The 20987-nt window shown below is 37.4% G+C and overlaps 1 protein-coding gene across 1 annotated transcript; it reads left to right on the top strand.

The window, feature by feature from the left end:
• Positions 1–757: 757 nt before the first annotated feature.
• Positions 758–6211, top strand: LOC132642347 (pollen receptor-like kinase 2). The gene is made up of 3 exons (XM_060359581.1): positions 758–1659; positions 3546–4181; positions 4935–6211. The coding sequence occupies exons 1-3, from the start codon at positions 855–857 to the stop codon at positions 5609–5611; spliced, it is 2118 nt and encodes a 705-aa protein (XP_060215564.1). The 5' UTR covers positions 758–854; the 3' UTR covers positions 5612–6211.
• The last annotated feature ends 14776 nt before the right edge of the window (positions 6212–20987 follow it).

Below are 20987 nucleotides of genomic sequence, written 5' to 3'. Positions count from 1 at the left end.
AGATATATATCATTCTTCTTAGAATTGACTAAAAAGAAATATTGCCACATAATCTGCAATGGAGAAGGAGTAGTACTTTCGTGCAGTTTTCAGGTATAAATTTAATTTTGAAATTTGAAGAATTTATATGCTCGAATTCACATCGAAATTTAAATATTAACTCTCATACTCGAAACCCGTTAACATAAATCGGGATGGGAAAATATCATGATTCGATTCTATCTTTTCAAGGCACAAAACTCAAGAAGATTTATATATAGTAAGAAAAGAAATGAACTTTAGTCTTGTACTTCTTTACTACTCCCTCTTCTCTCTATTTCAATTTATGTCTTACTTTCCTTTTTAATTTCGTATGTTTAAAAAAGGATGATACTTTCTATAATAATTCTTTAATTCCAACACATTAAGTGTATTTAAACCCACGAGATGCGAGATTTTGGTACGGTGCATTACACACATCTTTATTTAAGATTAAAAATCGTTCTTACTTTCATAAATTCTGCGCCGTGTCAAATTAAGGCACATAAAATGAAACGACGAATATTAATTCAAGCTATGATAGAGATTTGTTGAAATTACCTGATTTGTCCTTGATCTGTAGGTAGAATTTTGGTGAAGATGAGTACTGTTTGAATTATAATTGAATTCAAAGGCAAAGCGTAGTTTTCTCAAGCAAGACCAAGACGACCATAGAGAACATTGTCAACTTTGAACTCCCTACTTCCCATTTGTCCATTTCTCCAAGCACACTCTTAGCACCTCTCAAACTCTCAGCTTCCCATCTCTCTCTCTCTTCCCATGCATGCCCACACAATCATCCCATTCCCTTAGAGATATGTTGAAACTTTCTTTGCATGCCCAGCTCACACCATAAGCCATATTATTTCTCATTTGTAGCTGCCCTTTGTAAGGGCGCGCACCCGCAAGTGCGCGCACCCCCACCACTAGTCTATGCAATGTCGGGGCCTCAATACCGTTATAGCAACCACAATCGCCATCATCAGCACCACCACCACCACCTCTTCCTCGTCGTGTTATTTGTCGCATTTGCGGTGGCCCCCACCTCGTCAGAGAACTCTGAGGCGGAGATTTTATTCAGGTTCATCAAGTCCTTGAATAAAAATGGCACGTTTTCTAATTGGAATCTTAATGTACCCCCTTGCGACAAAAATAACGATAAGTCCAATTGGGATACCGTTATTTGTGAAAACGGATTCGTTTTTGGGTTGCAATTGGAGAATAAAGGCTTAAGCGGGACAATTGATGTGGACGCTCTTAAAGAGTTGCCTAATTTCAGGACCATAAGTGTCGAGAACAATAATTTCGAAGGGCCTATACCAACTTTGAGTAAAATTGCGGGGTTGAAAACGGCTTATTTCGACAACAACAAGTTCTCTGGCCAAATTGATAACACTGTTTTTGAAGGGATGCATTGGTTAAAAAAAATTCATATTGCTAACAATCAATTAACTGGTAAAATCCCATCTGTTTTGGGTCAATTGCCTAAGCTTACAGAATTGAGGCTTGAAAACAACAAATTTGAAGGTCAAATACCTGATTTTAATCAAGAAAGAATTAAGGATATGAATTTTGCTAACAACTCTCTTGAGGGTCCAATTCCTCGTGGCCTTTCTAGTCTTAAAGCTTCGTCATTTGAAGGTAATTTTATTTGTGTCTGTACATAGCTCTTTCTTGCGTAGGATATTTTTTTTTGTTAACCATGTTAACATACGTAAATGATGCTAGCTCCAAAGTACACATATTTCTCGCAATTTCACTAATGAAATGGCTGAATTGTAGACAATACATGGGCTCTAAGAATATAAGAGAGGTATCAAACACCAATATCTCCTAAAAAAATTCATGAAATGAAGAAACGAGGAATATTTGGACCATATGCATGTGATAGGTCGTCAAATTTTAAACAAGCTAACAAAATGTGCGAAATGTGTCCTTTGAATAACTTATCTCTAGTGTTCATTTAACATGTTTTCTTACTTTAAATGAATCTTTAGCATAAATTATTTCGTCTAATGTAACACAAGGTGTTACACGAAATTATGAGCTCAACAGCTTGAGCTGAAGCTTAACGCTGCCATGGCAGTTTTAGTGTAACCGAGAGAAGGATGGAAGAAGAAGATATTTCTATTGATAGATCAAGCCCTAATTGCATTGCACATATGCACTTATATAGTATGCATATGTAATTGAATTCAGTTACAGCTAATTACAGCTGTCACCTAATCATTAAAACTAATCACAAACTAATGATCAACCTAAGAACTTACTTAGATAGCTCTGCCTGTATACACTGATATACAATACGATATACTTGATATACTCCCACATTACATCATATCTCAACATGTTTTTTTTCCTCAGTCCTAGCATGGTTATTATGTCGTTCCTTCCACTGTATTAATATCTTGTTCCTTCCTCCGTTTTCTTAAATTAAACTGCCATAATTCCATCGCGACAGTAAGAAGTAAATGCTTACTATTTAAATTGTGGAATTATGTTATGTTTGGCATAGTTCTTTCCTTCACCACTCCTAAAATATTACTTCCTGTGCACCAATTTATGTGATATACTTTCTTTTTAGTCTGTTAAAAAAATGATGCATTTTGATATTTAAAATAATTTTAGTTAAAACTTCCCTTTTTATCTTTAATGAAATGATTACAATCACACTAGACTATAAGTTTTAATTGTCTTTCATTTTTTTTCGTAAACTATTTGTCTAGTCAAACTATATTACATAGAGCCCGTTTGGATTGGCTTATAAGTTGCTTATAAGCTGTTTTCAGCTTTTTTGAGTGTTTGGCTGGCCAGCTTAAAGTCATTTTGTGCTTAAAATAAGCTCAAAAAAATAATTGGGCCCAGTTGACTTAGCTTATCTAAAGCAGCTTATAAGCTGAAAACAGCTTATAAGCCAAAAAAAAAATAAGTTAGACTATCTCAACTTAATTTTTTTTAGTTAATAAGCTGTTTGCAGCTTATATGCATAAGCCCATCCAAACAGGGTCATAATTGAGACAGAGGACAGGGCCCGTTCAAGGCCCAAGCCACTAAGGCAATGGCCTTGGGCCATCAAATTTTCGGGGCCCCATTTTTAATAAGTTTATGACTAATTTGTGTTAAATTTTTTGTGATTAGTGGTATTTTTATGTCTAAATATGTAAATTATTTTTTCAAAAAAATTAAAATTGTATGTTTGAATTTACAATAAAATAAAGAAGTTTGACTCTCGAAATCTAAATTGTGTACATAAATTGAGACAAACGAAGCACACAATTTTTATTTTATTTTTTTAAAAAGAGAAGTGGTTGTTTAGTCACATGATGGATTAGCTATATTGTTAGTTGAAATATTTTTAGTATAAACTGTTTTGAAAAAATTGTTAACAACTTTGCATTATTCTTGACATTATAATAAGGTAATTATTCATTTTGTTTTGCCCCTATACTAAACAAAACTAATGCACGTTTTATATCTCATGATCTTAGTAAACATCTTCTCATTTTATTCATTTCTTAATAATACAGGTAATGATCTTTGTGACGGTCCGTTATCGAAATGCACGAGTGAACCAAAAATAGCTCTTTGGACAATTATATTGGTGGTTATCACAGTGGCAGCAGCAGTAGCAGCAATTGTCGTTGTTATCATCATTCTTCGTCAGCGCAAGCAGATGCCTGAAACGGAAGCAAGAGCAATTGCTTCTTCATCTGGTACTGCCGGGGGCGCCACTCACCAGAAGGCGCCCTCAGCAGACCTAGACAAGATGGAACAGGGGCAAGTAGTGGCTCCACCTGACCGTTCTCCGGAGGGACCGGGCCCAAAAAGGCCTGAACAACCTCAGCAGAAACTTCTATTCTTGAAAGATGACATAGAAAAGTTTGACTTGCCAGATTTATTAAAGGCTTCAGCTGAAATATTGGGTAGTGGGGTATTTGGATCAACTTATAAAGCTGCACTTAGCACTGGACCTGTTATGGTTGTCAAAAGGTTTAGGCAAATGAATAATGTAGGCAAGGAAGATTTTCATGAGCATATGAGAAGGCTAGGCAGGTTGAATCATAAGAACTTGCTTCCTGTTGTCGCTTTCTATTATAGGAAGGAGGAAAAACTTTTGGTCTCCGAGTATGTCAACAACGTCAGCCTTGCAGTTCATCTTCATGGTACGTACTTTATGCTTATTTATTATTCTGGCACTTTTCAAAATTCAATGTTACGATTACGATATGACAAATGGTTAAGAATTTCTCTTCCTGAACCCTGGAGCATCGATAGTTTTTAGCCTTGATTAGTTAGTTGGTCTCGATAAACTTCAGAAGTCACTAATTTATGTAGTATCAGAAGTCACTAATTTATGTAGTACACTATCTTCTTTACTATTCTCATCATTGTTTGGCAATTGAATTGATATGAATTGCCCCTCGTTGAATTTTGATGATATCATCTAAGAAGCATAAGTCTTTCTAGAGAATAAACTTTTATTTAGTTATTTAATCATAGTTTTAACACACGCCTCACATGCGAACCTCATTTTTTTTTTTTTTCCCACCCCATTTAGGAGGGGATTTATAGTGTTTCCACACTTCCCCTCCAGTGTGACTTGAACCCAGGACCTACCGGTCGTGGGTGGAGGTGCTTAACCACTGAGTCATCCCTCACTTGTCTGCGAACCTCATTTCATTGATTAATCACGTAAATTTTTTGTTTTGTTTTGTTTTGTTTTTTTTTTTTTTTTTTTTTTTGTTGTTGATAATGGGTGGTTTGAGATTTGAATCCATAACCTTCTGCTATGATATTATATTGCATCGTTTGACTATTTTATCTAAAAAATTACATTTTTAGACATGGTATACTTTTATTTATTTAATTATGTCTTCAATGTATGTGATTGTTGACGGTTAATGAATCTTTTTCAGGCAATAAATCCCGCGGGCAACCGAGCTTGGATTGGCCAACCCGGTTAAAAATTGTAAAGGGAGTAGCCAAAGGACTATTATACCTCTACAACGAGCTACCAAGCTTGACAGCACCCCATGGTCACCTCAAATCCTCCAACGTTCTTCTAAACGAATCCTACGAGCCACTTCTCACGGACTATGCCTTACTACCCGTAGTAAACCTAGAGCATGCTCAAGAACATATGATCGCTTACAAATCTCCTGAATTCAAGCATAGTGGGCGAATCACACGAAAAAACGATGTATGGACACTCGGAATATTAATACTCGAGATCATAACGGGCAAATTCCCGTCCAATTTCTTGCAACAAGGAAAGGGAAGTGACACGGATTTGGCAACATGGGTACGGTCCGTAGTCAACGAAGACTCATCGGACGTAGAGGTATTCGAGAAGGACATGAGGGGGACGAAGAATGCAGAAGGGGAAATGATGAGGCTATTGAAGATAGCATTGGGTTGTTGTGATCTTGATATGGAGAAGAGGTTTGATATGAAAGAAGCAATGGAGAAAATTGATGAAGTAAAAGAGAGAGATGGGGATGATGATTTTTATTCTTCTTATGCAAGTGAAGCTGATGCAAGATCTTCAAGAGGATTATCTGATGATTTTTCTCAACTTTCTATGAACATTTGAAGAGTACTACTCACGTGTAAGGCTTTTTAATTTGTTCAAACTCATCATGGTAAATGGGATGGGACTTCTATTTTGTTTGATGCATGGTTGGGGGGTATATGAAACCACAAAATAAATAACTATATGAAAAAGAAGAGATAGAAAATGAAGCAACTGCTTTAATTTTTTTGTGATTCAATTGAAGCAAGCGAACATGTAAATTTGTCCTTGCTAAATCTAGTTTAGCTAGTTGCCTTGCCTTTTCTTTTTGGGAAACTTCATTTGGCTTATTATATTTGGAGTTGCTTTAATTTGCACAGCTATCTTAAAAAGAAAAGAAGATTGTACTCGCAAGAAAAAATTGGGGAGGATTTCTCTTTGTATTGGCAGTTTGTTTGCTTCGTAATGCTTCAATTATTATTCGGCAACTTACGTAAATAACTAACTTTTAATGCTTGCTTTCAATCTGTAGCTATCTTTTCGTTATTTACAATTTGTAGCTATATTTAGGCATTTTCTCTGTATTTATTGTATTTCAATATATTTGAATATACTGTTCAGTTATATCCAATCTTATCTGATGTCACGTGTATTTGACTGTATTTGAATACATGCAACCTTAGTTTCTTTGAATACATGTGTATTCAAAATGATGTATTTAAGTGCATTTAAATACACGATTGGGGTTGTGTATTTTAGTGTGTTTATATATTAATGTATCCTTTTGTTTTGGGTGTAGTTGAATGTATTCGACTGTATTTGAATGTATTTCAACAAAATTTCAGATGCAAAATTTTAAATACATTGTATTTACTCGAAAAATTGTATGCAAATATCTATATATATATATATATATATATATATATATATATATATATATATATATATATATATATATATATATATATATATATATATATATATATATATATATAGATTATTCAAACAACACATACAGTCAAATAAATCGAGTTTGTGTCCAAAAATATGATCAACCAACAACTGTATTTGAATGTATTTCGCAAAATTTTAAATACACTGTATGTACTCGAAAAAATGTATACAAACATTTGTACATAGATCATTCAACCAACACATATATTCAAATACATCTAGTTCGCCCTCCAAAATACAATCAACCAACGAATGTATTTGACTGTATTTCAACAAAATTTCAGATACAAAATTTTAAATACACTCAGATCTGAGATACAAGAAGGAGAAGAAGCCATGAAATACACTTAAATATACTTAGATTTGAGATACAAGAAGGAGAATGACGCGCAGGTGTTGTAACACCTCATACCTCCTAACTAAGCTATGTTCATGATTCAGGACGTAGAAAACCAGATGGGGAGTGTTAGAATTAAATTCATTTGACTTCAGTAAAGTACTAGCTTTACGCCAAGCTATACAGACAGTATAAATAAATACGGACGGTACTTTGGTCCATGTCAATGCATGGGAAAATAAACTTGGGTTCTGGAAATTGACAGTAGGAATACGGTCACTAAATACGGACCGTACTTATGGCCGTATAAAGAAATGCAGACCGTATTTCCGGTCTGTAAATCTCGTGGAAAAAATCATAGTTTCTAGAAATTCGACCAATGGAATTACGATCAATTTATATGGACTGTATATCAAAATACGGGTCATATAAATTGACCGTATATTTTTTCGATGCAGTAAAAGTATAAATATGGAACTTCAGCCTTTTATTCTATTTTTCATATTCTCAAGCCTAACATGAAGGTTTTATTCTCCCACCAATCCAATACAATAAGGTAAGCCTAGTCCAAACCTTTCAAGTGAATTCTAACATGTATCCATGATTTCTAAATATAAAATCATTATTCCTAACCTACGGTTTTCTTGAAAACCCATCACAAGGATTCAAGACTAAGGCTTTTGGACTTTTACTTAAAGTTCAGACTTTTATACAAGTTTTGGAGCGTTACAGTTATGCAGGGTTTCTATCTACGTGTGGAAACATTATTGCTCTTCCCCACGCCACGTTCTTCCATGATTATACGAAATTTTACCACTAGGGTTTCCAGTCATGTTCTTGATAAACCTATGTACATGTTCATGATGTAACATTCTTGTATTAATAATTCGTTATTGTGTTCTTAATATTCCATTTTTGGTTATTGAGAATCTGTCTGTAATCCATGAAAACTCATACTTTGCATTCCATGAGTTCTTAAATGCAAGATATGAACTTTTATGTTTATTTAATGAAATTCTACAAGCTTCCATGTTTTCATACAAGTTTTACTATATATCTATCTTCATGTTATAATACACTCACAAAATCATGTTTAAAATCATGTTTATACAATTAATGGGCTACTAAGTCAATTATATTCATGTTTATGTTTTAGGAGTTACACAGATTACGGAGAAGGCTCAGATAGTCTGAAACTATGTATGCCAGCATAGGATAAGGATCGCTGATGTGACGGGAAATTGTGGCACAATTGATACTCTCTTACAAGAAGTTTTACCTGTTTTTAGGCAAGTACGTGTTGTTTTATGTGTTTTTGTCATGTTTTAGGTAAATCGGAAAGTTCGGGTTCAAGAATTGGAAGTTACAGAAATTTTGTATTGAGAATTGATTTTCACGGTCTGTATAATATTATATGGACCGTATCTATGGTCGTATAAAATTAAGCAAAGCAACAGAATGTCGCAGTAGAGAGATGCTGAAACACGAACACTTATGCGGACCGTATAATATTATACGGGCCGTATAAGTGGATGTGATGAAGGTTGGAAGAAGTTTCACGATCAAGTTGTACGAGCCATATAAAATTATACGAACCGTGTAATGCCAGTTCGTGTTTTCTCTGCAGACACAAGGATGAAGGCCGTATAAGTCTTATATGGTCTGTGAAAAGTTATACGGACCGTATAAGTACCGCCTGGGACTTTTACGTTTTGAAACCTATAAATAGTTCATTGTAGGGTTTTAATTGTTATCAGTTATTAGATGTTTGTCTCTTGACTTAAAATATCAAATACTCTCTAGTTTTTGAAGATTCAAACATCAATTCAAGTATTATCAATTCCTCTTTTCTTTCAAATAAGCAATTATGAATTCTTCAATTTCTTATTATTTGTTCTTTGTCATGAGTAGCTAAATTCCCTTACTAGGGTTGTGAACCCAATGATGGGTGTTTTGTCATTGGATTTGTTATTAATATACACATAATGAATTATTAGGGTTTATTTATTTTTCATTCTTCATTCATAATTAATGGTTGCAAACATTGATTAAAGCCACAAACCTTGATTTATTTGGGAAAATAATTAGGGTTGGTAAGAATAAATAACAAGGACTCAAAGCTTTAAACTTTGTTTAATAAATTCACTTAGGAATAAGAAGAATTTACTTGACATAATTAATCTTTCTTCGTAGTTACTTTCTTGTATTTGGGAAAATCATAGAAAGAGATAATCTTTATTTATTGGGAAACAGTAGAGATTGATATAGAGGTTAAGTGCATTCATATAATGATCCATTAGAAATATATCAAGATCAATATCCATGATCATACACTCTATCTAACGGGGACACAACCTTGGGTTCTTTTACCTAATTAGCCTTCGTCTTTGTAAAATGGCCATAATTAGAATGTTTAGTTAATAGGTACCTTAATTTTGGGCCATTTGACTAAATAGTGTGTTGGCCAGTCTACATATATACATGGATATACACAAGATACTTGTCACAACCTATTTTACTTAAGCCGTGCGGGCACTTACTTTCTCGCATCGGTAAGCAAACCCTCAACCCAACAATGAATAAATGCATAAAAGAATGAAATTAAGCAACGAAATAGAATATATATATATATATATATATATATATACAAGTCTGGATAATAAGTGGTATAATAGTGCGTAATGATAGTAACACCCCCAGGGTCTAGTCTGGATAATACAAGAGCATCTAAAGGGAAATAATACAAGTCTGGAATCATAATATATAAGTGTCTATGTCTCTGAATAGAATAGCACATAAAGATAGAAAAGTCTTCAAGGCAGTGGACGGTCATGCTCAGCCTATAATCTCGAGAATAGAGCTGAAGCGACTATCAACCACACGTCACGGAAGTGGATCCGACTTGATACTCTACATTCATAATGGAATGCAGCAAGTGCAGGTTAGTACAAAGCAACAATATTGGTAGGCATCATCGACTGACTAAGCATAGCTAACACAATCCAGATAATAAAGCAAATAAGCAGAGAAACCAACAAGTGTAAGCCAAACGTAATCAATCTAAGCCACGTCATTGCCTAAGTAAGCATCTAATCCCAAATGTTCCAAGTCTGAATATATCAAGTCCAAATCCAACATCACATGTACATCACCAAACATCTCAAAATCAAGCCATAATGTAATGCAATGCAATAGTGTATGAATGCAATGCAATGCCATGCAAATGTTGTGTACAGATATACTCCAGACGGAAATATCGACGTCTCGTAAGCACAACCCAGTGTGACTCGCGAAGTCTAAGTTCCACCCGTCCCGAATCTTTTCCCAACAGACAGACAGGACCCCGGATCTTTGCCCACGGGGTTTTCTACCAAGGGTATGTCATAACCTACCTGGATGGCCGAATCGCAACACCAATAACTCACTCATTTGCCTTGCCTTTCAGCTGAACCTCAAAATCAAAGTAGTCTAACCATAATCGAATTCTAGATTAGAAATCATGAAAAATGATACTAATATTGCTACTATTCCATTTAGGGCAAGTTTAAACCTAGAAATTGGGAAAACGGGCCCACAAGGGCAAACGGGAAATTCGGAAGCAAAATGCCAAATTAAATTGTAGGTGATCATAACCCAACCACTAATTGCTGATTTAGCTCAAGGATTAGCCTAATTTATTATTTCAAGCAAAACCCCCCAAACTGGGTATAAACTACAATTCTTAGATTCCGAAATTCAACACTATAAAGAGAAGATATGTGATTAACAAGCTTAGATTCATCAAACTCTATCATAAACGCCATCAATTTATCATTAATAAGCCTAGGGACAATGTTTATCAAAACCCTCTTCCGACTTCCATTACTAAGGGCTTATTAAAGGGAAGGGGGGAATCTAGGATGATTATGATTAAAGAAAAAGCAAGATTTACCTACAAGAATATCTCCAAGAACTGTTCCCCAAAGCTCAAATTTTGAAATGGAAAATAATGATGGTCTAAAAGCTTTTAACACTTCATTAATTTTACAAACTGCTCGTCACCCGCTTTAGCTGCACTTAGACCGCGCCCAATGGCGTCGCTTCAGCGGTCAAGGCAAAAGTCCTTGGACAACTCCAGCGGTAGGGCTACCGCTCCAGCGGTGCCGCTGCCGCGATGCTGGTGACGCCAAAGCGGGCACCAGACACAGAAACTCTCCCAAGCATCAAAATTTGATCCGATTTTCTGACTAATTCCCGAGGCCATCTGCTCACATACCATAAAAAATAGACACACGTAAAAACACGCTACGAACGCGCCCGTGGCCTCGAATTCCCAATGGAGGTCTCATTGACTAAGTCAAGTCCCAATGCCTTAATCCAATTTCTCAACCCAAGTTTTGAAATGCATCCGAGTGCATTGGGAACCGAACCAAATACACACACAAGTTCTAAATGATCATCCGGATCTCTTAAATCGTTGAAATTTTAAAAAAAGTTCGTTTACCCAAAAGTCAATTTTGGGTCAACCATATTTCACTTTAAGACTATATTTCACAAAAGTTACCCGAATCCGGTCTAGACACCTCGGCAAGCGTGCCAATGGTCCCCTCAGGTAAAAAATGAGCTAATCAATGCTCGAGAATGGGCGAAAATGCCGAAAAGACTATAACAACCAAACAGGTCGCTACAATACACGTATACACGTGTATATTTCATGTATATATGTATACATTGGACCCTCACCTTTTTTTCTTCCTTGAAATTAGTCGGGACCGGTCCAATAAAGATCTGACCCTGCCCAAGCCTAACTCTAAAAGGAGTAACACACCTATCCCCTTTTCATTTACACTTCAACCAAATGACCTCTTTCTCTCTTTTCTCTCAGGGTTTGTGAAACCCTAGCGCCGCCAAAGCTCTCCTCTTCCCCCCCCCCCCCCCCCCCCCCAACCACTTTTCTTTTTTCGTCATCGCTTGAAAATGGCATAAGTGCTAAACTCATATTATTAGGACCAAATAGTAGTGAGTCTACTTGGGAGAAATTCTATGTGGTTCTTGGTCCGGTAATAAAGTGAGTTGAACACTTATATGAATTTTTGAAACCAAAACCCCTTTTTCTAAGGCGACTTTTTGCCGAAATTTTGAATTTGTGACTAGCATGTCCGTTTAGAAATAAAGTAAACACTCTTAGCAAATAATCACAATAAATCACACATTGAAGCTTGTACGTGAACTGTATTCTACGGATCCTTAATACTAGGATGCTTAAAACCTTTCCTAGGGGATTACCAGAACACTTACCTCAAACTTTGGTCCAAAAAAAAAAGATTTTTCTCTTGTTGAATAAACCCTTTTACCTGATTTTCTTAATTTTTCTTAATAAATTAGGTGCCGACTCTAAAAATACTAAAATCCATTTAGAGCGCCAACAATCTCGTAATAGGCTTTTATGCACCCGCATAAAAGTGAACTGTAACATATGGCGACTCCACCGAGGATTTTTCTAGGTTTTAACCATAAGGGTTTCAATATAATGTGATATTAATTGTGAATATTTGCTTATTTTTTTACTTTCCTGCAAAATATAAACTATCATGTTCATATCATAAATTTTGCCATTCCTGGCAAAAATATGGTTTCAAAGGGGACACACAGGCTCGCGGTCGAGCCTTCACTAAAAAACCCGAAACACCTTTATTTAGAGCACGTTGAACGCAGAGTTGATGTTTGGTCACCCAATAGCCGACAAAGGTTCGCCCCGAGTAGTCTAATCAGGTCTAAGGTCACTTCGAAAATGCTACTCTTGCATATGCCTAGGTTAGAGCTAAATAAATCCAAAGGAGAACTAGAAGTGTTTGAATATTTGAGACATATATAAACCCGATAAGGAGACTACCCGGTGTCAAGTACGGTCTACGACCCAAAAAATACTGCATCTCATTTATGTGCTAAATGTAAACAAGTAATATGCATATGTGCCGAACCATTTCATATTTTGTTGGGGGGGGGGAGCACATTAAACTTGTTTCTATTTTTGTAGATGTCGATAGATTTACAGTTTGACATAGTCATCGATACACCGAATTTGTTGCACAAAAAACCTACCTATCACCAAATAAACTCGATAACCATGTCCTAATCCCAGAAAAACCTACCTATCACCAAATATACCTTTTAGAGAATTATACAAATGATTCGGTAACCCAAAGGGATTTGTGAAACACCCAGCCAAATTCGAAACCTATGCCAAATGGGACGCTACCCGACCCTTAGCATTTGCTATATGCTTTTTGGGACTCATGGTCTTTCCCAAAGACGCTACCCTAGCCATAGACACCAAATTATTTTAATCACCCATGCCATCTTTTATGACATAACATGCCAAGAAGACACCAAATACTTCGACCTAACCCCCACAATCCTAGCTGACATATACTGAACCTTAAGCCTTTGTCGAAACCACTATAAATATTTTCAAGGATGCAACCTGCTCCTATAATGGTGGATACTCAAGCACATGACTAGAGTCAAGGGTTCAAAATGCCTACGTAGGCCAGCAGAGAAAGATGGATGTTCAAGTTTTGCCCTAATTTTGGGGATCAGACCAAACGAAGTTTGGCGTTTACATTCTCTAGACTTCGGGAGTATAATGTACAATAGATGTTTGATAACTTTGTAATGGACACCGTTATGGTCAAAGGAAGAACATGCTCGTTTTTGGCACTTATGGGAGTTCGAGGGATTCATCTGTATGCGCCTTCTAGAGTTTTGAGATAGTTCAGGAGGACTCAGACCATACCCCAAGTCACGAACATGGGGGATTTCATCATTGGTTATGACGGGGATAGGATTTCGAGGGTCGGGGATTGTGTTCGTGAATGGAATGGTTGCACAATATTGGGCCTAGACAAGTTAATTCCTGATAGGCTTTATCCGAGGTGTGAAGAAGAGTATAGGGATTGACTAAGGGCCGACTTACAAGACACCGTTTCCCCTAAGCCTATCCTCTATAATTGTGTGCAAGATAAGGCCTCCAAAGCTGAGATTAGAGCCTGTTTGATTCAAAGAAGGGCCAGTGATCAAGATGCTAAGTATTTGGAGAAAATGGAATATGACCGAGCTACCATAGAAAACCTGAATTACAAGTTGGAGTTCACTCATGACTATTTAGTAGAGCTCGATGTCCAAATGAAGAAGACTTTGGACAACGTTGCTCCTATGAGTTTCACATAAAAAGGGTTTCTAATGGATGCCATGTTGACGTCAACTCATCTCCACATCCAGACCGCCCTCTAAAAGGCTAAGAAGGTAAGGATAGATACAGCTTCATCATCAGCTATTGGAGGACATTTCTATTTTTCTGACTTTATCTATCTTTTGTATGCCCACGGGGAAGAATATTATTAATGAAAGTTTATTTTGATTTTGGGGAAATGGTTTGGCATAATTGGCACATTCATATCTCAATACAACTAGGAGCTTGAGAAACCCAAGTAATATGTGTTAATATTGTTATGTGCCTTGTTTGTTTCATACGTTTCATTTAAAGCTTGATTAATCTCAGGTATTGACTACTATCCAAAGAAAAACAAAGGGAAAACACTAAAATGGTTACAATCCATACTAACCCTAAGGTCGAAATGGATGTCGTAAACACCCAAGAGCATACCACCATCAAAAGGAAGAACTAAGGGTGGGAAAGGAAAATTCGTGCGGTTAGGGCCAAGATCAAAGAGGCCAACAAGTTGATGGGCTCGACAGAAAGCTCGTCCAAGGAACCCACCTAGATAAGGTGCCACCAAGAAAACTTACCAAGCAAAGGTAAAGAGATATCCCTGGGATACATACCTCTATTCAAAAAACAAGAAAGTGAGGGGCGTGAAGCAGATTCTACTCCACAAGAGCTGACTTGGCGGTCAAGGGAGGTCGCTTCTGTCGCCTCCGCAAATCGAGAAAAAGAGCTAGAAACACAAATAGAGTTCATCCGCCCAGCGTCTCTAACTTGGTGGGCAATTTCACTTAAGGCTGTCGCCTGTCCTTATTGTGTCTCACCAAGGCATGTAACATGCGAGGAAATTTTTGAAGAGTTCAAGAGCATGGGTGCCATTTGCATTAGCCACGAGAATCTGCCACCATGTATGCCAGTTTTCGCACATAAAAGGTGCCCATTCCATCGAAAGCAGTTATGTCATACTACCAATGAATGTTTGGCCCTCAGGAAAAGAGTCATAACGCTAATTGATGACAAGACCATTACTAAACTTTGGGGGCTCTATTCACTTTTGGTTCATGACACTGTCTCTCCAAAAGAGGGAATCACGCTGAACACTCATATTTGGCGTTATGACGTCATTATCTTCAAGGATTCATATAGCAGCATCTTCCAGAAACTGACCAGCACAGGGAAAATCTAGCCGATTAGAGCTGCCTGGAGGGACTGGTCAGTAAGGTTGAGTCAAAGAAAGATTTTTCTGTTCCACTTCGGAGCTTCAGGGCATGACATTAAAGAATGCGGATCATTCCAATTTGACCTGGAGCATTTGGTCCATACAGTAGGAATTTGGGTAGTACTCCCGCCTCAATATTAAAAGGAAGGGCCTCTTAGCCGGGAAATATGGTTGAAAGGACCAATAACTAGTTTTGATCTCAAGAATAGGTCATCTTTTAGGTAGATATTTTGGGAGGACCCCCTTTTGTAATTTTACACAGATTTGTCCCCCTCCTATATTTTATCTGAAAGAAACTACGTCCGACCTGATGTCCCACGGAGGGATACGCAGGAAGATCCTGTAGGGCCTGGTCTGGGTAGGTTAAGTAGGAGAGTCTTTATTTTGTAAAGCGAACTACGAAAAGGCCTAATTTTCCGCAGAGGGATACGTAGGCAGTCTATGTAAGACTCGATCCCTATATTTTATAAATATATATTTCCCCCTACTTAACAAAAAGCCAAATACCCAAAAAAAATCTGATACAAGTGATTAATCAAGCATTAGAATCAAATGTATGATTATTTGTGTGCTACGTGTTAATTCCATGCGATATTTTCTTTATGTTATTATGGTCTAACTACTAAATTCTTTCTTATAGAAGACAAAATTTGATCCGAGCTCATACTGGCATACTTCACAAGGTCCAAAGCTACGATAGCATCCCTATCCCAATAAGACCAAGGCAAGGGAAAAATGACTGGTATATAAGAGAATGAGCAAACCCAAACCGACCTCGCTCTTAGAGAGTCGCCTGTAGCTGAACCACAACAAACCTCGCCTTCTGAGGATATAATCAAAATATTGTTGAAAAAGTCGCTGATCTCCAAGAGAAAGTGGCAAGGACTAAAACGACTAATTTTTCCCGAGAAGCAGCTACTGAAACGAGAAGGCGACTCCGCTTTTTCCATCTCTAAGCTCTCCATTACCCGACCACTTCACCACTTATCTCGCTAAGGCCCCCAAGCCATTCACTGAACACATTGGTACCTCGTACCAAACTCCACCACCAACCAGCGCTGCCCGAATCCCTCTGGAACTATAGATTTCGTTTCTTCTTACCAAATGCCACAGAACACCCATTATAGCTCTACTACACACAAACAAACACTGCTCAATCAGCAACCACAAAAGCCACCTATGTACCCAGAAATCACCTTGCACACCCAACTGTCGCTTTCCGAACACCTATCACCACAAATAACTTCTCACCCGACCACTAATAAATTGACCACTACGAAGAGATAGAGAAGGCATGAAGGGTCGAATAGGACAAGCGCGATAAGGAAATAGAGCGCAAAATGGCTGAGATGTTGGAACGATCCACGAGATCCACCCGAAAAGCTACGGGGAGCTATGATGACCTATGCATGCATTCGAATATGGATCTGCCCAAAGGTTTCAAGGTGCCAAAATTTGAGATATTCAATGGAACGGGCAATCCTAAAGCCCATCTCTGAATTTGTTGTGACCAGCTGGTGGGTGTACAAAACAACTAAGCCTCATCATGAGGTCGTTCAGTCGAAGTTTGACTGGGGAAGCTTCTAAATGGTTCACGGCACAAGACATATGCCGATGGACCACATGGGAAGACATGGCTGGACCTTTTATGGGAAGGTTCCACTTTAACATAGAAACAGTGCTAGACAGGTACTACCTAAAGAAAATAAAGCAAAAATCCATCGAGAACTATCGCGAGTATGCGAGTAGGTGGAGGACCGAGGCTGCTCGAATGCAACCACCCATAGGGAGGAAGAATTGGTTTCTGTCTTTATCCGTTCCCAGGAATCGGAAGCTTTCAATGGCGGCAAGGCCATTTTTCAAACTCATTAAAATAGGAGAAGCCATAGAGGATGGCATTAAATCAGGGCAAATTGTAAGTGTAACCAGAAGGGCTACTGGAACAAGTTCGACAAGGTTCATTCGAAAGAAGAAAGAAGACGTGGCGAACATTTCTGATACCCCCAGCCCCAGACTCAAGAGGAAAGAGGATTTTCAGTCTCCAATAGATGTATATTCTTCATGACCTCTAAATGCCTACATAACCACTCCGTACAACCCAGTGCCTATTTACTACACACAACCCACTTTTCAAACACCACGGCCCACTTATCAAGCTCCACCAAATACCTTTCAAACACCACCACCTACTTACCAAGCACCACCAAACTATCAATCGCCCATGCCTTCCTTTAGACCCTAACAAAACAAATCTCAAACAAATTAGCAAAAAATCACCAACACATACCTACAACGCGCCGTGTCAGAATTTTCAATAAAGGCATGCCCGTACGTTTACACCATTAATGGAAACTCGAACTGAATTGTTCAATAGTTTGAGCACTGCTGGAATGATACAAACACATCCCTTAAAGGTCATCGACCCAAGAACTGATTTTATCGGCCAGACTAGATGTGTGTCTACCATTCCAATGGAGTAGGGCACAGTACCGAGGATTGCATCAATCCGAAGTACAAAATACAGAATTTTATTTACAGGGAAAAAATTATCCTCCAAACGGTTGCGCCCAATGTGAACACCAATCCTTTGCCCAATCACGGCATAATGTGATTCATATGATTGAAAATGAGGAACATTGGATTGCAGGAAGGCCTGCAATCCGGGACTCCGTACAAGCACTCGAGCGCACGGTAGCATCACTTACTATACCAGAACGCCCATAGTTCAAGGTATTAATACCCGCGCCAGTGGCTGTGAACATTTCTCAGATAACAGAAGCGTAGCCCAAAAGAGATTTGGTGGTACAAGTGGTTGCGGCACATGGGATGACAGGATCAGGAAGGTGTTATACTCCTGAGGATTTGGACCAAGGGGCACCATAAAAAAAGGGAAACCAAAAGAGGACCATCATTGAGGGAGAGATAAAAGATTTCTGGCGCTGGATGCAGCCGAAAGAATACTCTATTGTGGATCATTTAAAGAAGACACCGGCCTGAATATCAGTATTGGCGCTCTTATTAAGATCCCCATAACACCGTTTAGCTTTGATGAAAGTGTTAGAAGAAGCCCATGTCCCTGCTGGGACAAGCCGTGAAAATCTGGTGAAAATGGTCGCCTATGTCATAACATCAAATTGCCTTCACTGAGAAAGAGCTACCTAAAGAGGGCACGAATCACAACAAAGCATTACACATTACCGTTATGTGGTACAATAAGGTAGTCACCCAAGTTTTAGTCGACAATGGTGTTGGGCTTAACATGTGCCCATTATCCACCAAGTTCAGCTAGGTTATGACTTTGAAAAAGTGCGTTAAAGCCATATCAATATACGAGCATTCGACAGAGGTAGGTGTGACGTCATTGGAGAGGTTGACCTCAACATTCAAATTGAGCCAGCGGAGTTCATCACTGAATTCTAGGTCATGGTAATACTCGCCCTTTACAACCTGTTACTGGGAAGGCTATAGATCCACGTGGCTTGAGCCATGCCATCCTCACTCCATCAGTCTTTGAAATTTGTATGGGACGGTCACGAGGTCGTGATCCATGAGGAAGGTAGCATCCACAACTACCCAGATAATTCAGTGCCTGTCATCGAGGCAGTGTCCAAAGGAACGGATTTCCATGTAACGGAACTGGTCGGAGTCGCTCACAAGATAGATTCTACAGAGGCACCCATACCCGTAGTGTATAAAATGATTGCATCAGCTATGCTTCAGAATAGTTTTGAACCTGGGAAAGGTTTGGGAAGAATTGTACACTACATCACAGAGCCAATTCCCATCCTTTAGGATAATTTTCGCTTCGGATTGGGGTATGTCCCGACCGACGACGAGATCTCGATGGCCGCTAAAAAGAAAAAAGACACTACAAAGCTCCGCCAGCCTATTCCGAATTTACACTAGTCGATCCTAAACAGAACGCCAATGCCGAATGATGCAGACATAGAAGAAGGGCTAGGGATGCTATTCCGAGACGAAGATTGCTCAGTGGTGCTGAAAGAATATACAGAAAATACATACTCATAGTAGATATTTAGATCAAATCAATAAGTGATTAAATTTGTGAATTTGTGTATGCAAGACGCATATTTAACATTTACTGATTTGATATAGACACCGAATTCAAATAAATATTTACCATCATATTCCTATCCATTTAATGACAGTTTCAGATCAACTTATGTTTTCTTCTCTTCTTCTAAATTCGTTCTTTCTTTCTTTCGTTTTTCCTTTGTAATTGAACTTGAATACTGAATTATACTAATTTGATATTTAAGTCTAGAGTAATCATACTCACAAAGATAATTCGATGATCAAAACCTCACTATATGATTGTCATGGATTCAAAGAAGACCATAGTTTACAGCTAGATTTTCTCTTTGTTCACCTTTATTTTTTATTTTTTTATTTTTTTATTTTTGGTTTTCACCGGCTGCTTGGCACTCATTTAGATGTCTTGACTTATTTAAATTTATAATGCTTAAGACTCATCAAAGGGAAAGCTCTTTCTATCAAAACTTATTTTAATTTCAACGCTTGAACCAAAATCTCTAGTTGATGATGAAGAGTCCTATCTATCCCACGGTTTTTTTTAAAACAATTTTCTTGAGCTGAGAGTCTATTGAAAACCATTTCTATACCTCACTCAATAAATGGATAAGGTCTGTATATACTCCGCCCTCTCCAAACCTCACTATAAGATCACAGTGAGTATGTTATTGTTTGTTGTTATTGATCTTATCTATCCCACAACAATTTTTAGTGGTCTCTGATTACCTATAAACTTTGGACTGAAAATCGTGAAATAAAACTTAAAGTTTCCTATTGAATAGGTTATTAACTTCATTGATTTACTAAACACTATAATCGTGCTAAACTGTCAACCGTTAATGAGGTATTTGCCTAATGTTTATTTGTATAAATATGTAATTCATATAAAATCAAGGGACAAAAAGCATTAACCATAAGGCAAGCTCTTCATCTAGTCTAGACACCAATGTTCACGTGGACAAATACAACTAAGTGTTAAATTGTCAACCGTTAATGAGGTATTTGCCTAATGTTTATTTGTATAAATATGTAATTCATATAAAATCAAGGGACAAAAAGCATTAACCATAAGGCAAGCTCTTCATCTAGTCTAGACACCAATGTTCACGTGGACAAATACAACTAACTTGTAAATCACAATACAGAATATTGTCTAGACATTGGGTAATTATGTTATTACTAATTGATGAATTTTTTAAATCATCTGATACCTGAAATCTACTGATCTGATTAATTCAGATTTATATCACATAAGATTTATTAAAATAAAAAAGTAAGATTTCATTTTAATACTCATACTCGAGATCTTTAATTAAAGATGAAAAAATCTGGTTTATCGCACCACAAACCATGGGAGATATAAATCAAAGAGTAACTCCTCCTTGTACTCCATGGCCACTAGTTGTTGATTAAAGAGCACTTTAGACCCCTAGATCAATTAATAACAAAACCATAGTGGCAATTTTTGTATTTTTCCTAAATTCTATGGTTTATAGTTAACTTAATCTTTTTATAAGCTTTTCTACTATTGAATAGGTTATTAACTTCATCGATTTAATAAACACTATTATCATGCTAAATTGTCAACCGTTAATGAGGTACTATTTGTCTAACATTTATTCAAAAATATGCATTTAACCATAAGCCAAGCTCTTCATCTAGTCTAGACCCTACAGCTTGTTTGGATGGT

This window comes from Lycium barbarum, chromosome 5, assembly GCF_019175385.1.
Source record: "Lycium barbarum isolate Lr01 chromosome 5, ASM1917538v2, whole genome shotgun sequence".
In the NCBI taxonomy this organism is placed as follows: domain Eukaryota; kingdom Viridiplantae; phylum Streptophyta; class Magnoliopsida; order Solanales; family Solanaceae; genus Lycium; species Lycium barbarum.
The sequence above is the reverse complement of the archived record's forward strand: the minus strand, read 5'-3'. Positions and strand labels throughout refer to the sequence as shown.

Bases quoted from the DNA above. Each gene is read 5' to 3' on its own strand.
- LOC132642347 (XM_060359581.1), top strand. From the start codon at position 855: ATGCCCAGCTCACACCATAAGCCATATTATTTCTCATTTGTAGCTGCC. The intron at 1,660-3,545 runs GTAATTTTATTT...TTAATAATACAG, and splicing joins TAAAGCTTCGTCATTTGAAG to GTAATGATCTTTGTGACGGT. The intron at 4,182-4,934 runs GTACGTACTTTA...AATCTTTTTCAG, and splicing joins CCTTGCAGTTCATCTTCATG to GCAATAAATCCCGCGGGCAA.